General features: G+C 40.4%; 1 protein-coding gene across 1 annotated transcript in view; it reads left to right on the top strand.

Annotated features, from left to right (window-relative positions):
- LRRC69 (leucine rich repeat containing 69) overlaps nucleotides 1-20,482 on the top strand; it is a 902,784-nt gene that overhangs the window by 452,333 nt on the left and 429,969 nt on the right. The window contains exon 4 of the mRNA XM_044065468.1: nucleotides 9,954-10,149. Coding sequence (XP_043921403.1) covers nucleotides 9,954-10,149 — 196 coding nt within the window. The remainder of the gene's footprint in view (nucleotides 1-9,953; nucleotides 10,150-20,482) is intronic.

Here is a 20,482-nt window from a genome sequence, read left to right as displayed (position 1 = left end):
CATGGCACTTGGCAACCTCTTGAGCGCCACCTGCACATAAATGTCCTAGAGATGAGAACAGTGCTTTTAACGTTGCAAGCCCTCCACGACTCTCTTCCCCTAGGAACTATTGCAATTCAAACGGACAATATGTCCGTAGTGTGGTACATCAACAAGCAGGGCGGAACCAAGTCCTATCCCCTGTGTCGAGAGGCAGTGGGCAATCTCCTCTCAGTGGTTTCTGATAACAACGCATATCCCCGGGAAGTCCAACTTCATAGCGGACAGGTTGAATAGAGCCATACTCATGCCGCACGAGTGGTCTGTCAAACAGTCGGTAGCGGAAGAGATTTTTCAGAAGTGGGGTCTTCCTTGCTGTGATCTTTTTGCTACATCCCAAAACAGTAAATGCCCCAACTTCTTTACCCTCTTCCCCCTTCCAGGCCATCCCCTCAGAGACGCTCTAGTCCAAGATTGGCCTCGGGGACTTCTCTATGCATTTCCACCTTTTCCTCTAATTCCACAAGTAATTCAGAAAGCAACCGCCTTGAGAGCCAAGTTGATTCTCATTGTCCCTTATTGGCCTCAACAGATATGGTTTCCATTCCTACATCATTATCTTTTGGTGCAGCCTTGGCATCTGGACCCAGCTCCAGATCTGTTGACCCATCAGTCGGGGCAGCTGCACCAATCCCTACATTCTCTCAACCTCACTGCTTGGTTGCTCCACTTCCGTCCTTAGCCAGGCTTCCTATGATTTCTAATCCCGTCCGGGATATCATAGTAGCTTCCCTTAAATCTTCCACCAGAAAGATTTATACTAGTATATGGAAACGTTTCTCCTTCTGGGCAAAGGCAAGGAATATAGATCCTTTTAATGCCCCAATTCATTCGGTCTTAGACTTCCTAGTCGAAATTTTTCATTCAGGGTCTTCTGCCTCTACAGTAAAGGTTCAGTTGGCAGCCATATCGAATTTTCATACAGGCTTATCGGACCACAATGTCATGTCCAATAAGCTTTGCAAAGCCTTCCTTAAAGGTGTATATTTACTTAGGCCTCCAATCAAAGATCCTCCACCTCAGTGGGATCTTAATTTAGTCTTAACATCCTTAATTTTCCCCCCCTTTGAACCTGAGGTCTCCTGTTCATTGAAATTTCTTTCATGGAAGACACTTTTCCTAGTCGCCATTACTTCTGCTAGGAGAGTATCGGAGTTTCACGCCCTCTGCATTCATCCTCCCTACTTAATCTTCCACGAAGACAGAGTTTCTCTAAGGACTAATCCATCCTTCTTACCCAAGGTGGCTTCGCAGACAAATTTGAATCAATCAATTGTTCTCCCAGTTTTTTCCCAAACTATACTAATAGAGCGGAGCAAAAGCTACATTATCTAGATGTTCACCGCCAGCTCCGGTACTATCTGGATAGAACTAAACAAATAAGGAAATCTGATCAACTGTTTTTATCGTATGCAGAAAATAAGAAAGGCCTTCCTGTTTCCAAGGTAACCCTATCTAGATGGCTGTCTTCTGTGATTACATCTATTTATCAACTCAGAGGCAGGGAATTATCTTCTAAGCCAAAAGCCCATTCAACTAGAGCACTAGCTACATCTACAGCTTTTCAAGCTAGACTACCAATAGACACTATCTGTGCAGCAGCCACATGGGCCTCTCCTCATACCTTTGTTTTGCATTACAAATTGGACATGGCCTCCAGGGACAGAGCAACATTTGGTTCCACCATTCTTAAGAGTCTGTTCCAATAAGCCACCCAGGATGAAGGTGCTAGGGATGCGGTCCCATCCAGCAAGAATGAAGGCGAGATTGACAACTTAACATTGAGAAGTTATGTACCTACCATAACGTTCCATGTTAGTTGTCTTCTCTCGCCTTCTTTCTTGCATCCCACCCACCATCCCCTAGCCTGGACAGACTGAGAAGATCTTCCCTTCTTTGAAGGGTCCTTTTATTCCTTTGTTCACTATCTACGTGTCCTAGGATATGTATATATATATATATATATATATATATATATATATATATATATATATAGTGTAAATAATTATCTTTGGAGGTTTTTTATTCCTCTTCCTCCTCCTTCCAGTTGGAGGATTTTGTTTTATTGGCCTATGCTAGGTTTTTCAGCTTCCAAACGAGATCTGGGGAGTTATTGCCTAGCATCATGGGATATAGGGTTGCCTCGAGCCGGTAAAATAAGCTCTCAAGCTTTAGTAAGTGGCCGAGGATCGTCTCCGAACCCATCCAGCAAGAAAGAAGGCGAGAGAAGACAACTAACATGGAACGTTATGGTAGGAACATAACTTCTCATTTTCCTACATGCTTTTGGGGGACTTGATGTATTTTTTTGCAAATATTAGCCGGGCCTGGATGTTTTTCTGTGTAAGAAAAGGCTTCCATCTTGCAACCCTACCCTATAGTTCAGACATATGGAGAAGATGGGAGATTGTTGTCACATGTAGTACACAACCAGTACTTGACAGAAATCCCTGCAGCTCCATTAGTGTTGCTGTAGGTCTCTTGGCAGCCTACCTTGCCAGTTTTCGTCTTGTCTTATCATCAATTTTGGTGGGACGTCCAGTTCTTTGCAACTTCACTGTTGTCCCATATTTTCTCCACTTTTTGATGACTGTCATCACTGTGTTCCATGGCATATCCAATGCTGTGGAAATTTTTTTGTACCCTTCTACTGACTGATACCTTTCAACATTGAGATCCCTTTGATGCTTTGTAAGCTGTCTGCAAACCATGGCTTTTGCTGTAGCAGACAACTGTGTAAATGTCAGGAAAATCCTACTAGGACAGCTGAACTTTAACTGGGGTTAATCAGAGTGCCTTTAATTGATGACAGGTGTGTACCCAAGAAGACTGAATGATGTAATTAAATCAAAAGGTGCTTCAACAAAGTATTAGATGTGAAGTTGTTCAATCACGCCGTTCATTCTTTACTGATGGGTTTGAAGCCGATTCCTCTTCTCCGATACGGCTAATTGCAAAGCTTGAGGTCTTCAAATAGCTCAAGGCCAAATTCCTATCCCATGATGCACCTGGAATTACCTCAGATCTAGTTTGCCTCTGCAACGGATCCGAGGTTCTGATTTAGCTCGAGCCAGTTAAGCTATTTTTTTCATTACTTTCTTATTAAAAAATTTTGGTAGTTAGAATAGTTAGATAGTTTAGGATTGTTGATAAAGCTCTTATAGCTTTTCAGTATGTTTCCCTTCCCATCTAGTGTGCTTTAATAAATTTCTAGTTGGCCTCTTTTAGGCCTAGTTTAATAGTTGTTTCTCTACTTGGTGTGGTCTGTCTAGCCTTCTGCATTTTTATAGATAAGGCTTAGTACACTAAACCTTAGATAATTTAGATAAAGCTATTGTTTGTTTCACAGCTTGCAGTGTGACCTTTTGTCACAATTTATTAGATAGTTATAGTCATTTGCTGTGTGGTCTGTCTAGCCTTCTGCTTTTTTATAGATAAGACTTAGCACTTTATTACTGTGAAGTTTACAGTAAACCTTACATAATTTACATAAGGTTGTTGTTTCTTAGCAGCTGTCTCCTTCCTTTTACATAGTCCGCTTGGAATTTATACTTGTATTACTGTGTGTATGTGATTTAGCCTGCTTTTGTTTAAGGCTTGTGTGGAAATTTACTATTGTGTATTTAGCCTGCCTTTATTTCAAGCTTCTGTGAATAATTATTGTTGTAGTTTTTTGTGGCAACAATAATTTTCCTAATATTACTATGGCTGACCAAGATAAGCAAGATAAGTCTGGCTTCAAAAAGTGCCCAAAGTGTGGACAAAAGATGTCTGTTACAGACAGCCACGTTAATTGTGTTTACTGTCTAGGGGCTCTGCATTTGCAATACAGTTGTTCCATTTGTCATTCCTTCTCCTCAAGGGTCCTGCAGGAAAGGAAGAGGAAACTAATCAATAGAGGCTTCGTTTCAGGAAGCTTTGAGTGACCAAGATGGATCCAGCAAGTCATCAAAGTCTTCTAAAACATCGGACTTGAAGAAATTGAAAAAGTCTTCGACTTCGGCTTCACTGCCATCGGAGCCAACAGTCTTTACCTTTTGGAGTCAGTCCCCAGTCTTGGAACCGGTGTCCAAAGCGCCAAAGAGTCCACTTCTCCAGTAGGTACCACCTTCGGTACGCTCCTCTCGATCATCTATGTGCCTGTCAGATCTGGATGTTGATCATGTGGTACAGAAGCTATTATTGGTACTGACATTAGCAAAAATGTTATCTGCTTTGACCCAAATGGCTTTGGAGCCAAAGACCCTTGCACCGACTCTAACTAGTCCTCCTCTGAGCTATGCTGGTCCTTCGGAGCTGGAGGAGACAGACCTGATGTTAGTGGAAACCTCTGAGCTGACGCCTGCTCCAGTGTCTTCGGCCCCATGTACTCTGACATCCTCGGTGCCGATTGAGGACTCCAGGAGCCGACACTGTCTGGTCGGGTCTGGGGAGGACAGTCAGACCGACTTGTCAGTTCTGACTTTGCCTCTCGGGGCCTCGGCTCATATGAGCTTGGCTCCTACCTTGGACTTGGAGTCCACTGTCCTAGTGCCGGGGATGTCGATGGTTTCTTCGGATCCGTCTCCCTTGTATTGGAGCAGAGTTGCCTTCAATGCCATGAGAAGAGTCATGTCTCCTAGGGCATCCTTGACCTCGGGTCTGCCTTCCACCTCCCCCAAAGTGCCTGTGTCTGCTTCTGCCTTGCATGTCTTGACCAAGCGTAGAAACCCAGAACCTCAGGAAGCCCCATTGGATGGCCCCTGCTCTTCCGAGACCTCACCAGAAGCTCCCAGTGATGAGGTTCCCAGGAAGAGATTGTGTAAGGGGAAACACCTAGAGTCACCACAGGAGTTTCTAATGTCGGATACTGACTTAGATGAGGCAGAACGGTCCCCCTCTGAGGATATCTCCTTCGCTGAGATACTTGAGATCCTTCAGCAGAGGGGTGACTGGCAGTCCAAAAGCCCTACTGAGGATGAGTCAGTTCTCCTGAAGGCTTTTGGGTCTCAGCCCTCCACCTCTTTGGTGTCTCCGCCCTTCAGTGAGCTGATGCAGCTGGTCTCACGAAGGGCGTGGGAGTCTCCGGATACTATGGAGCCTGTCCCTAGGAGGCCTAATAAATTAATTTCTGCACCACTTGACAAAACATTTTTAACAAAAGGTGTTCCGGTTGATGCCATGGTGGTGGTGGTAGCCACCAAAAAGGAGATGTCTGAGACGTCCTCATCTGTCCATCCTCCTAACAGAGACTCCAGGATTATGGATAGATATGGAAAGCGCATGTTTAGTTCAGCGACCTTTGCTGTCCGTTCGCTGAACTAGTTAACCCATTTTACTAGGTTACAGAGAGATCTCCTTAAGGAGTTAGGAGATACTGTTCAGGGTACAGCAGCTGCAGGAGCTTCCGACAACATTGCTGCCCAACTTGTTACCCTAAATTCTATTGTCAACTAATCCATGCGTCTCATCTCTTATGCAGCTGATGGAACAAGTAGAGCAGCGGGTACAGGAGTTGCTCTTAGGAGACATTCCTGGATGCGCTTGTGTTCCTTCGCTGAGCCCTTCAAGTCATCCTTCATGAACACTCCATTTGATGGCTCGTCCCTTTTCAGGCCTAAAGTGAAGGAAACCTTAACCAGGTGTGAACAGGATGGAAAGACTCTGTCTGCTGTCGGGGTCAATTTTTCCACCCCTACCCAACCTTACCCTAAAGGTCAAAGGGTGGGTTGCGGTTCCGAAAAGCCCAAGGAGCCTTTCTGGACACAGATGGTGAACCCCCATCCAGGGGCAGAGGAGGGGGCAATAATGGAAGGAGCTGCCCTCACGGCAGAGGGAGGGGGTCCACAACACCAGGGCAACAGAGATCACTTCTCTGGGAAGCCCTACCAGTGCTCCTGAGAGGAGGCCTGACTGTCGTGCTCTGTAGGCAGTCGGGGGTCGCTTATCTTTGTACCCAGACGCCTGGCTCAAAATAACAAAAGAAAGCTGGGTTCAAAGTATCATTTCCAGTGTACTTCATTCCATTCACCACAACCCCCCCAATCATAAGAAAAATCCCGGATGTACGACCCAGTTACAGGGATCAGGCAACAATAGAGGTCCAAACGTTGCTAAGGAAAAGAGTCATCCAACCACTCCCAGCAGACCAGACAGGATCCGGAACTTACTCAAGATTCTCTTTGGTTCCAAAGAAGACGGGGACGGGAGACCCGTATTGGACATCAACAGACTGAACCAATACGTAAAGAAAGAGAAGTTTCAGATGATCACACTTCAGTCTATACTTCCCTTCTTAGGGAAAGACAGTTGGATATGCTCGATAGATCTCATGGATGCATACTATCACATAAAAATGGCCAGACCATCCAGGGATCACCTGCGCTTTTGGCTGGGAGCCAATCATTACCAGTTTCAAGCCCTGCCCTTTGGTCTCACTACAGCCCCCAGAGTGTTCACCAAATGCATGGCAGTGGTCACGGCTCACCTGAGGCATCTAGGATTCCAAGTGTTTCCATACCTAGATGATTGGCTCCTTACCACCACCACCAGGCATCAACTCATTCAGGCTACAGAGTCCACTCTGTTACTCTGCAGTCATCTGGGCATTGCAATCAACTCAGAAAAATCTGCCTTGTCGCCATCGCAGCATATCGTTTTTATCGAGGCAGAGTTGGACACCACCACCACCACCACACTAAGGGTTCCAATAGAGTCTCTGTTCTTCGTCAACATGTCAGCATCCTGATATCAAAAGACAGAGCACCAGCATCGGAAGTTCAGGAATTATTAGGCATGATGGCAGCAACAATTCTAGCCATACCACTAGCTCATATTCACAGGCGGATACTACAATGGCTGTTGTTCACTCAATGGTCTTACCAAGAGCTTCCCATGACTCACACTATAATGATCACAAATTCTTGCAAAAAAGACCTTCAGTGGTGGTTAACCTTACTTCATGTCATGATAGGATGCCCATTTGTGCTACCCCCTCCAGCAGCCACAGTGACCACGGATGCTTCCCTGATAGGGTGGAGGGGCATTTTTAGGGAAAGACTGCCCAAGGCACATGGACCAATCAAGAGACACATCTGCATATCAATGTCCTGGAGATGAGAGTAGTACCTTTGGCATTGCAGTACTTTCAGGACTCTCTTCCTTTGGGTACGATTGCGATTAAGACAGACAATATGTCGGTGGTCTGCTATTTGAACAAACAAGGAGGAACCAGGTCTTACCCTCTTTGTCACGAGGCTCTCAGAGTTTGGCAGTGGGCTGTTTCCATCCAGTGCTTTCTGTTGGCAATGCACATCCCGAGGAGATCCAATGTGATAGCAGACAAACTGAGCAGGGCAATCTTGTTGCCCCACTAGTGGTCCATCAAGAAAAATAGCAGACAGGATATTCCGCCGATGGGGCCAGCCTTGCTGCGACCTTTTTGCCAGTCACATGAACATGAAATGCAAAAGCTACTTTGCCCTAATTCCCCCTCTGGGAGAAGCCCCAAGGGACGCACTCGTTCATGATTGGCCTCCAGGTCTCTTCAATGCATTTCCACCAATCCCATTGATACCCAAGGTTCTACAGAAAGCAAAAACCCTGGGAAGGACCATCATTCTAATAGCCCCTCATTGGCCTCATCAGATTTGGTTCCCCTTCCTTCAACTTCATCTTTTGGAGGATCCTTGGATTTTGGACCCAGTTCCAGACCTTCTGACTAACCCATCAGGGGATCTTCATCCCTCTCTGCAGTCCCTGATGCTGACAGCTTGGCTGCTCCATTTCCCATCATAGCCAGGTTCCATAACCTTTCCAATGAGACAAAACAGATCCTTTTGTCTTCTCATAAATCTGCTGCTAGGAAGCTATATCTTAGCAAATGGAAAAAATTTTCTATATGGGCCTCTAAAAATAATATTGATCCTTACCAAGCCCCTATGGCCCCCATTTTAGAGATCTTGACTATGATTTTTAACAAAGGAGCTGCAGCAACAACAGTTTGGGTTCAATTGGCTGCTATTTCTAATCTTCATCTTGGATTTGAAGGGTTGAATATCATGTCTCACAAGTTATCCAAAGCCTTTCTCAAAGGGACTTTTTCATATTAGACCACCTGTGAAATCTCCCTATTCTCCATGAAATCTAAATTTTATGCTTCCTGCATAATTCTTCCGCCATTTGAACCAGCTTTATCTTGTGATCTCAAATTTTTGTCTTGGAAGACCTTTATTCTGGTAGCTATTACTTCTGCCCGCAGAGTGTCAGAGCTTCAGGCTTTATCCATCAAGCCTCCCTATTTGATTTTCCATGCTGACAGAGTATCACTTATAATAAATCCCTAATTCTTGCCCAAAGTATGCACTGAAACCAATCTCAACCAAGTTACTGATTGCCAGTCTTCTTCCCCAATCATTCTAACAATTTAGAGTATATGCTGCACAAACTTGATGTTCACAGACAGCTCAGATTTTATTTGGATAGAACAAAAGATTTCAGAAAATCAGACCAGCTTTTTGTTTAATTTTCAGACTCCAGGAAGGGGAGACCAGTGGCTAAAACAACTCTGTCTAAATGTTTATCTGATTGTATCACCTTTGCCTATTCAGTTGCAAATATGTCTTTGCAACATAAGATTAAAGGTCACTCAACCATAGCAGTTTCTACATCATCTGCCTTTTCTGCCAGACTTCCCATTGATAACATTTGTGCAGCAGCCACTTGGTCAAAACCTCATACCTTTATCACTCATTACAAAGTTCATAAGGCCTCCAGGGACAGGGCCTCCTTTGGATCCACAGTCCTGAGAAATATACTCCTGTGAGCCACCCGAGATTGATGGTGCTTGGGACACTACCCATCAGTAAAGAATGAACGGCGAGATTCTACAACTTCACATAAAGAAATTATGTACTTACCATAACGTTCCATGTGAGTTGTTCATCTTGCCTTCATTCTTATGTCCCTCCCAGGCTGATAGATGACCGAGATGCTGGATCTATCCTGGATACTCAATCCTTCTATTCCTTTCTCTTGGGAGTGAAAGAATAATATATGGTATTGTTATACACAGCAAACAAGATCTGAGGTAATTCCAGGTGCGTCATGGGATAGGGATTTGGCCTCGAGCTATTTGAAGACTTTGAGCTTTGCAATTGGCCGTATCAGAGCTGAGGGATCGGCTCCGAACCCATCAGTAAAGAATGAAGGCGAGATGAACATCTCACATGGAACGTTATGGTAAGTACATAACTTCGTTTTTAAGGGTGTGCACACTTATGCAACCAGCTTATTGTACATTTTTTTTATTTTTTATATTTTTCCCATAATAGATTTGTTTGTTTTTCAATTGAATTGTACAGGTTGTAGGTCATATTAAAGGTGGCAAAATTTTTAAATGGTTTATTGTGGTCCCATTTTTTTATATCACAAAAACCTGGCATTTTAGCAGTGGTGTGTAAACTTTATATTCACTGTATAGATATATATATATATATATATATATATATATATATATATATATATATATATATATGTGTGTGTGTGTGTGTGTGTGTGTGTATATGTATATGCATATACAATTATACTTACAGAGACAATCACAAATATGCATACCAGTTATTTAAATTTAGTACAAACGTATGCAGTATAAGAAATACTATATACTGCAGTATTCTTATAATCTCTGGTTAATGATTTTCTTAACTGTGTGGTGCTTAAAAAGTACTATAAAGCCATAAAAAGTGAAAATTTTGTGAAAACATACCTTTCAGATGGCAATGCTAATGAATTTCTTATTTCAAAGCAAAGGTACTCTAAATACAATTCACAAGAATTAACTGGAAAATAAAATGTATATATTAATGTGGGTGAGATAAGTTGACTGAAGGCCTAGAATGTAATACAAATTTCAGCTGTTTATTTTTCCTTTTTAGGTTAAAGAACCTTGCACACTTGAGTGTGAACAATAATTATTTGGAAAGTGTTCCTGATGAGATTTGTTTGTTAACTAGACTAACTGAACTTCATATGACCAACAATCAACTCACAGTATTGCCTAGAAGTATTGGTCTTCTGACTAATCTTAGGAAGCTTTATTTGTCTAGAAACCAAATTTATGAACTTCCCGAAGTAAGTATCATGTAGTCTTGTTACTCCTTAATACAACTGATTTATGCTGGTCTTCTTTCCTGGAACCTTAATGCTTTTTCACTGATTGTTTGCCTTGCCAGGGCAGTAGAGATGCTCCCAGTACCTAATGAAAACCAAATCCCTTAATGTTTACTTGTTTTCATTGACTGCTTGCCTTGTCATGGCAGTAGAGATGAAAACTGGCTGTAGTCCTGATGTTGTAGTCATATGTTAAGGCAACATAAATAGCAAGCCACTTTGTTATATTGTCATCAAAATATTTTTTTCAAAGTTTTGCCTAAAAAGAGGTGCTTGCAGTTATAAAAGTGTGACAGCCTACAAGCTGTAGCACTTATTGTGCTAATACTTCCTGTTTTTGTCTCCTACTTTCAGGTCTGACATACTTAGTTCTTGGCTTCTGCTACCACATGTCTAGAATGGACACCTGGCATCTCAATCCATTGAATGCAAATAGTGCTCAAGGAATTCCATTAATCTCCTTTTTTTTGAAACTCACAGCTCCCTTTTCACAATACAAGCAAGGGGCAGTGTGGCAGATAGTAAGGCATGGGAACAATAGTGTTTATTGTTTGCCTTTTAATTGACTCACAAAATATCTCCAGTGAAGGAAAACATGATGTTGACATTTCACTGTTAGAAATTACTTTTATCATGAATGCTGGGCTTTGCTTTTCATTTATAGGAAATGGAGAAGATGGAAATGTTGGGTTTTATTTTTGATTTAAACCTTTTCCGTTTACTCCAAGTTTGTGCAAACTCTGATTTAGCATATATAGAGATCAAGGGTGTGGGTCCAGAGCCCACATATTGTGGGCTTCAGGGGGCTTGCGTACTGCAAAAATTATTTTTATAGATTGTAGTGCAACTTATTTATAGCATTGTTTTGTGTGTGTGATGACTCACATTGTTAAATGTTTTAGATACAATGATTGGTGTCCATCTTGGAGAGAGAGATGATTAATCATAGTAACTCTAGGTGTATGCCCTCCAGACCTCCAAGTGCTCAGGAGTTGCTTTGTTAGACTGAAATTACAGTGCTTTTTAACTACATTCTGATTTTGGAATTTATTTTTTGCATCTTTCCGAAGAAGAAGAATGTGACAAACTGGTCCTTGTATAAATTTTCAGACATTAAATCTAATAGGGTAGCACAGTGATGCAGTAGTTACTGGTACTGCCTCGCATTGTATTTTTTGTGTGGTTCAGTTCCTGTTTGGAGTTCCTTTTGTGGGAATCTGTGCATGGATGTAGCCAGGCACATTATGTAATTCACAGTATATAAAAATGTAATTATTAATTTTGTGCAATAAGACATGCTAAATTGTTATATAATTTGTTATATGGAATCTTTTTCACAATACCTCAAAGAAAATTTGTTTCCTTTTTTTTTTTTTTTTTTTTTTGCTTAAGCCCTCAGTTTCTGAGGTTGGGGGCTACATTTGTAAGGGAAGGGAGGGGGCTACAGTGTGGAAGCTGGCATTTAGTTCCAAATGTCCTGGCTACAGTCTTGAACCTATATGTTCTTGTGTCCATGCAGGTTTTTGCTGGGTGCCCTGGTTTCTTTCCACATTATAAAGATGTACCAAAGGTGTAGCGTCTCACTTCCAAATTGTTTATAGGTATAATCGTGGCTTGTATGCAGTGGTGTGTGTGTGTGTGTGTGTGTGTGTGTGTGTGTGTGTGTGTGTGTGTGTGTGTGTGTGTGTGTGTATGTAACTCTGAATCCTGTAATGGACTTGAATTTAATCCAGCATTATTTTTTTCCCTTGTACCCTAATATCAGTAACGTAATAACTCTCGATAAAGGGCTTATATCAGCTGGAAAGTTCAACTAATTGCAAAACATGTCTTGGTCCAATAAAAGGTATCATATTACATCTGTGTTCTAGTGTCTTTATGTTGCCTTATACCCTGTGATTTCTGGGATAGACTCCATGTCTTCTGTGATCCTGAATAGGTTAAAGTCAGTATGAAGAGTAAATTTCTAAAATATGGGGCATCCTTATTTAAGTTCAAAATAAGTAAGTAAGAGTGTTGTCATACACAGAGTGGGTTGATTATACTTCAAAACTGGGAGAAAATAGCATTGTTATACCTGGATTTATATGTAAGATCCAGGCTGTAACAAGCTTGTTTATAGCCAGTTTTACACATGATCCTTGTTAGTACTGAGCCGCATACTGCCAACAGATGGGAGTTATCACAGAACTGTGTACAAAAATACCTTATATATTTGAAAGCTATAACACACATCACACTTCCAAAAAATGAAAGTGTGGTACAGTAAAGTGCCTAACAGCTTTTAAAACTGTTGGCAACTGTTGGCTGAGTAGCAGTTTACTTATCTTCTGGCTGCCACTTGTGCAGTGACACAAAATATGTTTCAGTTTTTAAAACCATTAGACAGTTCACACTCCTGTATTTTGAAACTGGTAATAGATTAGGAGAAGGTAAAACACACAATGTATTATTAAAAAATGTCACATTTTCACTGTTGAAGTGAATTTATTGGAATCCATTTCTCAAACACATAACCAAATTGATCATGATCAATGACCTGATTATAATCAACTATGTTTGTTATAGTGTGGTTCATACATAAGAACCTGATAATAACATGCTTCAGAAGTGATTGCACACTCACAGAAATGAATGCAAATAAAAACATTTAAAAAAAATCCTGTTATACCAGTGGTGAAAGGTGAGAAGAGAATGCATTCAACATAGTAGAGCCGTGGTGGTACAGTGGTAGCATTGTTGCCTCACAGCAAGAGGTTCTCCTGTTCGATTCTTGGCTGGAGTACCTTCTGTGTGGAGTCTGCATGTCCTTCCTGTGGTCGAGTGGAAGCACAATTGGTAAAAAAAGAAAACACAAAAGTTCCAGCGTGATTTGACGGACTATGAGAAAGGCAAACCCTTTGTTGCACAGAGAAATGTAAGATTCTATGACTCAGGTAGTAGAGTGAATAAGAAAAAGAGGCCTAGATCAATATTGAAGAAAAACACTTATTCCACCAGTAGTGTCACGGACGAGGACACTTCCTCGGTCACAGATTTTGAATGCCCCTCCAACCAGGGGTCCCCAGTGGCTAAGTGTAAACCCTTACTGGACCCTTTAGAACTAGAACACGCAGGGGGGGGCAGGAAACACAGAAGACGGGGCATGCAATCTACAACAGTTGTTACAGAAGATAGTGAAATGACTAACAATGTGCATAATATATCCTCTCTTGAACTGTCACCTGTACAAAATAAAGTTCTTAACAAGGGTCTAAATTTTGTGCCTTCCTCCTTTGTTTCTGAACACACACTTGTGAATGAAGTAAATGATTTTTGTCGTTTGATTAATTTAAAAATATTTTTTGCAGATCAAGACTGCTCTCAAAGTTCCTCTGGTTTTCATTTTGGGAAGTCCAATTTCCAACCACCTATGGACAAACATGTGGCCATATTCAGGGAATGTGTGATCAAAGATTTACATTTTTCCTCTGGTTATCAACATATCAAACACAATCTCACTTTATCGGAACAACAAGGGCTTCAGGAACTCAGTTCCAATCATGATATTGTAATTTTTCCAGCTGACAAAGGGGGAGGAATTGTGGTCATGGATCGGGTCTTGTATATCACAGAAGCTTATAAACAGCTGTCTGATGCTAGATTCTATATGCACATGGTAGTGACCCCACACCTAATTTTAAAACACTTATTGATGGTTTCCTGAATATGGCCACAGAAGAGGGGGTGATTGATCAACATACGTGCCAACAATTAAAGGTGTCGGATCCCATTCCTCAGTATCTTTATTTGCTACCTAAGATACATAAGGATCCTATTTGTCCTCCTGGTCGACCTATTGTTTCAGGCAAAGGCTCCCTTACGGAGCCATTATCTGCATTTCTGACCCATTATCTTAAACCTTTATTGTCATCGGTCCGGTCCCGACTCAAAGATACTACTGAATTTCTAAATATCATCCAGGATACTCAGTTGGAATTGGATTGGTGGCTTTGCACTATGGATGTTACCTCCCTTTACACTAGTATTCCACATGAGGCTGGCATCTCAGCCATAGCATTTTGGTTAGATCAATCTCAGCTTTATAATACAGGATTTAACAACTTTCTAATCAAAATGGTTGAATACGTATTAACTAAAAATGTGTTTTTCTTTGAGGGTCAGCCATATTGGCAAACAAGGGGGACGGCCATGGGGGCGTCTTTTGCCCCAATTTATGCAGACCTCTTCATGGGTTTTTTTGAGCAGATATATATATATATATATATATATATATATATATATATATATATATATATATATAACACTTGTAATAATAAATATTTGTCTGAATTGGATATCTGGAAGAGATATCTAGATGATTGTTGGATGGTGTGGCGAGGAGATTTTCTTTTGGCTCAGGAGTTTGTCAAATACCTGAATAATAATCCATGGGGTATTCACTTTACTTTGGATATGAAATACCAAGAGATTGTTTTTCTGGATGTTATGATAACTCGACAAATGCATCATACTCTGGCCACAACAGTGCACAGAAAATTTCCGCAATACAACACTCTTTTACATGCCTCTAGTAACCATTCCCGTCACATCATCAACAACATCCCCAAATCCCAATTCATACGTACTAAACGTATCTGCTCATCGGTCAAATCCAATGAAGAATGTCAACAGGATCTTTGTGACAGATTCACATATAGAGGATATAACAAATCTTGTATTCCTCAAGCTATCAATGAGGTTAAACAGATGCCTCTGTCGGAGCTCTTAAAATACAAAAATGAACAAGGTGCCTCTAATATTTCCAGAAACCAAACCATCAGATTTACAACTACTTTTGGAAGCAATACATCTTGGTTTAGGGATATAGTCAATAATCATTGGGGTATATTATGGGCACATGATTTTTTGTATGATATCCTACCAGAAAAATGTGCATTTTTATATCGTAAAGGACGGACAATTAATTCACATCTGACATACTATAAAAAACTTCATCCAACTACATCTGTACAAACTACTTTGTTTGGTGATCCACTAATTGGTTCATTCCCTTGTGGTCACTGCAGTGCATGCAGATATATGGCTAAAAGTAAAGAATTCAGCAGTTCCAACACCTTGCGAATATTTCAGATCAGGGTGTTTGGTGATTGCAGCACAGATTGGGTAGTATATTTAGCCACCTGTACATGCTTTTCATTTTATGTAGGCCAAACATCTAGACCACTGAGATTCCATATCAGTGAACACCTTAGTGCCATTAGAACAAAGAAATTAGCCAATGCTTTATACAAACACACTTTAATACATAAAACGGCACAATTCCAATTTGTCATTATTGACAAAATTCAGTTACCTAGGATATCTAAAGCTGGCTGGCGTGAAAAGCTTAATAAATGGAATCTTTATGGATTACCAGGTTGGGTGCTTTGTTTAAACCTGGTCTAAATGAATGCTAAAATTTATTTGATAGGCATTCATGCTGGCTGTATAATTGATTCATTTGATTGAGATTATACATGAATTTGTTATGTTTATTTTGACACATGATTCCTAAGAGAGATATGTATGTTATCTAATATATATATATATATATATATATATATATATATATATATATATATGTGTGTGTGTGTGTGTATATATATATATATATTTTTTTTTTTATATACATTTTTTAGCATTTGTCTATTATGATTTTATACTTTCAGGTTTTTTTGTGTATATACCTTTAAGGTTTCAATATATAAGGCACATGAGAATGCACCATTTTTCAAACATTTTCTTTTTGCACTGAAGAAGGCTATTGTGAGGCCGAAACTGGTTTTCAATGCTTTATTTTATTTTGCCACAATAAAAGATATTTTTCTGCTTGCCATCCACCTTGTGCTGGCTCGTTTTGTGTGATTTCATACATAAGAACCTGATAATAACATGCTTCAGAAGTGATTGCACACTCACAGAAATGAATGCAAATAAAAACATTTAAAAAAAATCCTATCATACCAGTGGTGAAAGGTGAGAAGAGAATGCATTCAGCATAGTAGAGCCGTGGTGGTACAGTGGTAGCATTGTTGCCTCACAGCAAGAGGTTCTCCTGTTCGATTCTTGGCTGGAGTACCTTCTGTATGGAGTCTGCATGTCCTCCCTGTGGTCGAGTGGCCTGCGGAAGACATGCGTGAATGGGTGTGCCTTTGCCGAAGGTTGGGTGTTGGGCTGGCAACTTGGCACCATAAAAATCTACTGCCAGTCATTAGCAGACCGGAGTTCTGCTGTGGCGACTCCTAACTTTGAAAAGCCGAAAAGACAAACATATAGTTCTTCAGTGTCCTTCACTACTTTCTTCTCTAAATAGCACAGAAAACACTTGCAATCCATATTACTACTTCAAATGTAGCTTTGCCTCTTTAGAAACATTAAACTTGCTCTAGCAGCACATACCACTTCAGCATAATCAAACCCCCCAAAATACAGACATGTTAGCAAGCAACTTAGCAGGAAGGAATCAGACATAGAGTTGGAGAAGGAGGAAGCAGGAACCTTTATCTTAATGGGAAGCTCCAAGTAACTACAAATAATTGTGAGCATATTGATAATCATAACTTCAATTTGTTATGTTCTCAAACTGGTTTTCAAGAAACTGACTTCTTAACTTCTCTCTCAACATAGGTTTTTGAAAACCATTTTGCAAATGCATAACAAACTGATTATGATTGGTCACATGACCATAATCATCTCTGACAGTGATTATGTATCTGTTAACACTGGGAAGAAAAGCATTTTGCAAATCCTGTCCCATTCTGCTGTTGTGTGTGAACATGAAATGTAAACACGTAAAATAATTTAATACCTTTACTAAAAAAATCATGCTTCAGTAAAAATTGCAGAAACAATAAAATCAGTTCATGGCTTAGTGGTTGAGAAACCTTTTACAAGTGTAGTGTTGCAGAAGTAACTGAGTTACATGAGTTGAGGGAGGAATCTCAGGAGCAGCCTGAATGGAAAACATCAAATGTGCTTCATGTGGATTGTTGATATTTATGACATGGAGCAGTTATTTTCCTGGCTAGGCTAACCTAGATAAACAAGATATTACACCTGTAACCCATCACATTAGTAGTTCATGATACCAAAACCACAGTGTAGGCAAGAAATTGCAGTGGCTCTCATGAAGAAAGCTATGCTATTGTTGTTGTTGCATTAATATAAACATGTTATGCATGGAAATTACTGGGATCTAATCATAAAAGGACATACCATCTATAGGGGTGAAAGAGGTGTAAAGTAACAAGAAATATAGTCCTCTTTGTAAGTGAATGGATCAAAGTAACAAAACTAATGAGCCAACAAGGTACTGTAGGTTACAGTAAAGATAGTACGTAGCAGTACAGTCCACAAAGAGACTGTATACTAGCCTTGTCATGATGAGGAGAAAACACAAAGGAAAATTATAGTTGTCCCTAGGATGATAGAGACATAACTAGGGTGGGGCAAAAGGGGAGGCTGCCCAGGGTGCAAGCTGTTAAGAGAGCAAGATCCCTGTGGTCAGACGTGCACTGCTGGCATTGCTTTATGAAGCCATGAGGATAATGTGACTTCATGAATGAATGAATGCTGACACTGCATTTACAGTCATGGCTGAAGCACTCATTCAGTGGTGATCTAAACTATAGCAAACTGCCTGCTACATTTGTGGATATGTAGAAGCAGCAAGCAGCTTTCACAGCAGAAGAGTTTTTAAATTTGAAAAGGCTTTTTTTCTGCTCTTTAGTTTTCAGTTAAAGGGGGAGCTGCCAGTTTAAGGAAATGCACAGGGTGCCTGATGACCAAGCCATAGTTATGTGATCTCAGATAGGGATGTGTTAGGGATGTGGGCTATAATATTTTTGTATGTTAGTTGCAATACTTTGCTGCAGACACACCAGAGAACACAATTCTTTTTTGTGCCTGACAAGGGACCGATATCAGAAAGTGCATACTAGCACCTAGTCAAGAAAGAAGAATCATAGACCAGGTGTACTCTGCTGGTAAGAGAGAGAGTTTCCAGACTGAAAGTGTGCAGCCATTTGGCAACATAGGGTCATCAAATTGAGGATCACCATCAATTTAACTGTAGAGTCAAGTCACTCAGTCAGAATTGAAGGTTCCTGACTTCAGGTGAGCAGATTATGAAAAATTAGGTTAATGTTTCAGAAATGCTGTTAAGGCCATAGTGCTTGTGTATAAGACAGTGAACACATTACAGCTCTCATCACAGAAGCAAAAACGTTTGTGTGAAACAGATATGTATATCAAAAACAAAGAAAAGGTCTCTTGTTTGCAAATTAATTTAAATCAAATTTTGAAAATGTAAGGCAAGAGAAAGAATAACAAAGAGAATAATGTTAACAGCTAAAGCAGAAGGAAGCACGAAAGGCAGTCAGACATGGGGAAATATTAACCAATTCAGTCATTAACGAAGACTGAACATTTCAAATATACTAAAGGGGTCAAAAAACAAAAAAGGATGGATATTGAAACTAAATAAAATGGGAGATGGGTGAGGGTGGCAAAAACAAGTCTGCTAAATGAACACTTCCATTTAGTATTGCCAGATGAAGAGAAGTTAGAATCAGTAAATACAACCAGTAGCAAAGATCATGATAAGGGGACTAATTCCAGTCTTTTAATAAAAAAGGGAATAAAGTGATTTCAAGAACTGAAGGCAGTGGTGGTTGATGAGATCCACACTAGAATCCTTAAATAATGAAGATGGGAACTGGTAATGCCCCTAACTTATTTTTTTAAATAAATTACAAGAGGGAGATACATTTTCTGTAGGCTAGCTGACTCCACTGGCTAAAAGACAGGTAATCTGTCTGCTCTAGTGGTGACCCAGGATCACTAGGAAGGAAAGGTACCAGAGAGCTGGCAGGAGGAGTAAGGAGATGATAGCCAGAAGCATACATGCCTTTCTCAGGGAGCAGTTTAGGGAAATGCACATCTGGGAATGACACCTACTACTGACCGGAAATCAGTTTCTGAACTCTGTAGTCTCAGAGCAGCATATACATAAAATGTCATGCCTACGCACTGCTTGGCTTTACTCCATGCAATGTTCAATCTCTCCCAAATGGTGTAGGGTAGGAATAAAATGCAAAATAAATTTTCTGAAGTCAGGAAAAGGGAGGTGTATTTTCCCTTCAGGATAATGGAAACAAGACAGAGACTAGATGCTTTTAATGGTCAAGGAAAGGATGTCGGCATTCCGTGCTTTCATTAAAGTGAAGTTTTGCTGAACTGGGAATGGGTAAGTGAGTTTCGATTAAGTGTTTTATGATGGATCAAAGTAGATCCATATTTAGCAGTATCATCATAAAAGAAGGTGAAGAGAATAAGAAAGCTTAAGAAAAAAATGTCAAGCTTGCAGGCGCAGTAGTGTAGCAGTTAGCATTGTCACCTCACAGCAAGAGGTTCTCTGGTTTGATTCTTGGCAGGGGTTCCTTCTGTGTGGAGTCTGCATGTCTTCCCTGCATTCATGTGGGTTTCTGCCAGGTAGTCCGGTTTCCTCCCACATTCCAAAGACATGCATCTGGCACATGTCTTCCCTTGGTCTCTGCTGAAAATCTGCTCTGTCTGAGTCAGACTTTCCCGGACAACAAAGGTTAAATAAATTAAATAATAAACACAATCTTTTGCTTATCCTTTGAAAAGGGAAAATAGGCAGTTGAGATAGATCAAGTGATCCATTATTAAGAGCTATGTTTCTATAACTAGTTTACTTTGGTTATGCGTTGAATGCAAGTTATCACCTGGGAACATAATGGCCTTCATAGAAGAGTTGTTCTTTCATTCAGAAGGGAAAGCATAGTCCTTTGTATACAGTTTGGATGATACTTGTGAACTTTTAAAATCGATCAGAAAGGGTGGGGTGGGAAGGAGCGAGTAATGAAGGAAATCAGACATAAACAGAACTACTGAAAAACTGATGCAGAAATTATGAAGACATGTTAGTGAAATTGTGGGGAAACTGCAAGACCTACTTCAACAATGCCTGTATTATCTAGAATGGACTTTGCAGCTATTTTGAATGTACAGTTGAGGTTATGTTTTCCTTACGTTTGTAACATATTCATAGCATGCAGTCTTACAAAACACTGCAACAAAGATTTGTGGTACTATGTAATTTGTGTGAGCATTTGTATAAGGGTGCTTGAGTGAATTAAAAATATCCTACCACCACAATATGCAATACTACTGTTTTAAAAAGCCCAGACACTATCTTGAGTCACAGAAATAAAATAAAAGGCCCTTT

This window comes from Protopterus annectens, chromosome 3.part0, assembly GCF_019279795.1.
Source record: "Protopterus annectens isolate FY-2018-M chromosome 3.part0, PAN1.0, whole genome shotgun sequence".
Classification (NCBI taxonomy): domain Eukaryota; kingdom Metazoa; phylum Chordata; order Ceratodontiformes; family Protopteridae; genus Protopterus; species Protopterus annectens.
Note: the sequence above shows the minus strand (reverse complement) of the source record. Positions and strands in the feature narration are given on the sequence as shown.